The following is a 1370-nucleotide window of genomic DNA, read 5'->3' on the forward strand; positions in this document are numbered from 1 at the left end:
TGGGGTGTGGAAATTCCCAACACCCCTGTCCTAGAAACCTTTTCAGGTGGAAATCATTTGTCTTAAGAGAACTCTGGCGTGTTAGGGCTTGTTTTAGGGCTGTTCTTTTATCTCCGAGAGCGCAGCCTGTCTAATTTCAATTAGAATTGCCTAGAAGCCACATCTATCCATCCCGGAATCACCGGAACACTGGTTCCCAGGGGTACCCGCTGGCTGGTGCCGCCGTGTCCAACGACACCCGGCGTATCCTGGGCCAGAGCCCCGCTGGGGCCCCTTTAAGGGCGGGCCGCGGCCGACGTGATTCGTGACGTCGGGGCAGGAAGTGTTTGAGGAAGTGGCGCTCGGCTGGCAGGTTTAAGATTCCCGCATTTTAATGTCTTCAGGGTGGTACCAGAGCCCCCAGTTTTGCCGCCCCAGTCCCCGCATCCCCCACCCCGTGTCCCCGCCGACAGGTGAGTCTCCGGGCGGGCTGCAGGGCGCCGGGGTCCGGTGCCACCTGCCGACCCTTCCTTTGCCCAGGCAGGCTCGCACCTTCAGCCTCACTCGAGGCTCCCGAAGAAACTTATGTGGAGTTTAAAAGTCGGGGTGGGGGGGCGGGGGACGGGGCGGGGCGGGGGGGCGTTTCGGGCGTGGAAGCGTTTCTCTTGTGTGGTTGGAGTTTGGAGGCCCAACCACCGGGGTAGTTCCAGGTGGCTGCTTCGAGGTGGGTGGCTTTGGGAGAGAGCTGTGATTCATTTGGACCGTGTGAAGACACACGTGACCGTGGAGAAACTCAGATTCTCTCCCTGCTACCTTGGGCAGGGAGAGTAGTGCTGGCTTACAGGCTGGGGATCCCTTTTCAAGGCCATGGGGTGTGTGGCATCATCTCCTTGGAGTGACTTTCCTCCCTGCTTGCTTACACAATGGTTGAGGTGGGGGCGGGGAAGGTGAGAAAGACAAAAATTTGCCACTAAAACCAAAAACAAACCAAACTGGTTTATTTACATAATGAAAACCAGCTCAGTTTTTTCTTCTCTTTCTTTGAAGGGCTATGGTATCTCTTGCCTTCCTCATCTCCTTGAGTTCTATTTTTTCTTAACCATAAACTTTTGTCCCCCACCCCAAATTGCTTACAGAGTTATCACAGCATCAGTATGAGCTGGTCACCTTCCCTGCCAACCCAGACATGTGGGGCCTGGGAAATGAAAGAACGACTTGGGACAGGGGGATTTGGAAACGTCATTCGATGGCACAATCAGGTAGGGCCTGTGTGCTACTGGGAAGAACTATGGGTGGCTGGGATGGGGGCTGGGGAAGACAGGCCTCCCTGTCACTGCTTCTACCTCAAAATGTGCTGGATGGGTGAATGGGACTCACTTTTGTTCATGGGC

At 55.4% G+C, this 1370-nt stretch overlaps 1 protein-coding gene across 1 annotated transcript in view; it reads left to right on the forward strand.

Annotated features, from left to right (window-relative positions):
* Positions 1–299: 299 nt before the first annotated feature.
* Positions 300–1370, forward strand: part of IKBKB (inhibitor of nuclear factor kappa B kinase subunit beta) — a 48790-nt gene continuing 47719 nt past the window's right edge. The window contains exons 1-2 of the mRNA XM_023520092.1: positions 300–452; positions 1116–1238. Of these exons, the coding sequence (XP_023375860.1) occupies positions 374–452; positions 1116–1238 (202 nt within the window). The 5' untranslated portion in view covers positions 300–373. The remainder of the gene's footprint in view (positions 453–1115; positions 1239–1370) is intronic.

This window comes from Pteropus vampyrus, unplaced genomic scaffold (genome assembly GCF_000151845.1).
Source record: "Pteropus vampyrus isolate Shadow unplaced genomic scaffold, Pvam_2.0 Scaffold8, whole genome shotgun sequence".
NCBI classification, from domain to species: Eukaryota; Metazoa; Chordata; class Mammalia; order Chiroptera; family Pteropodidae; genus Pteropus; species Pteropus vampyrus.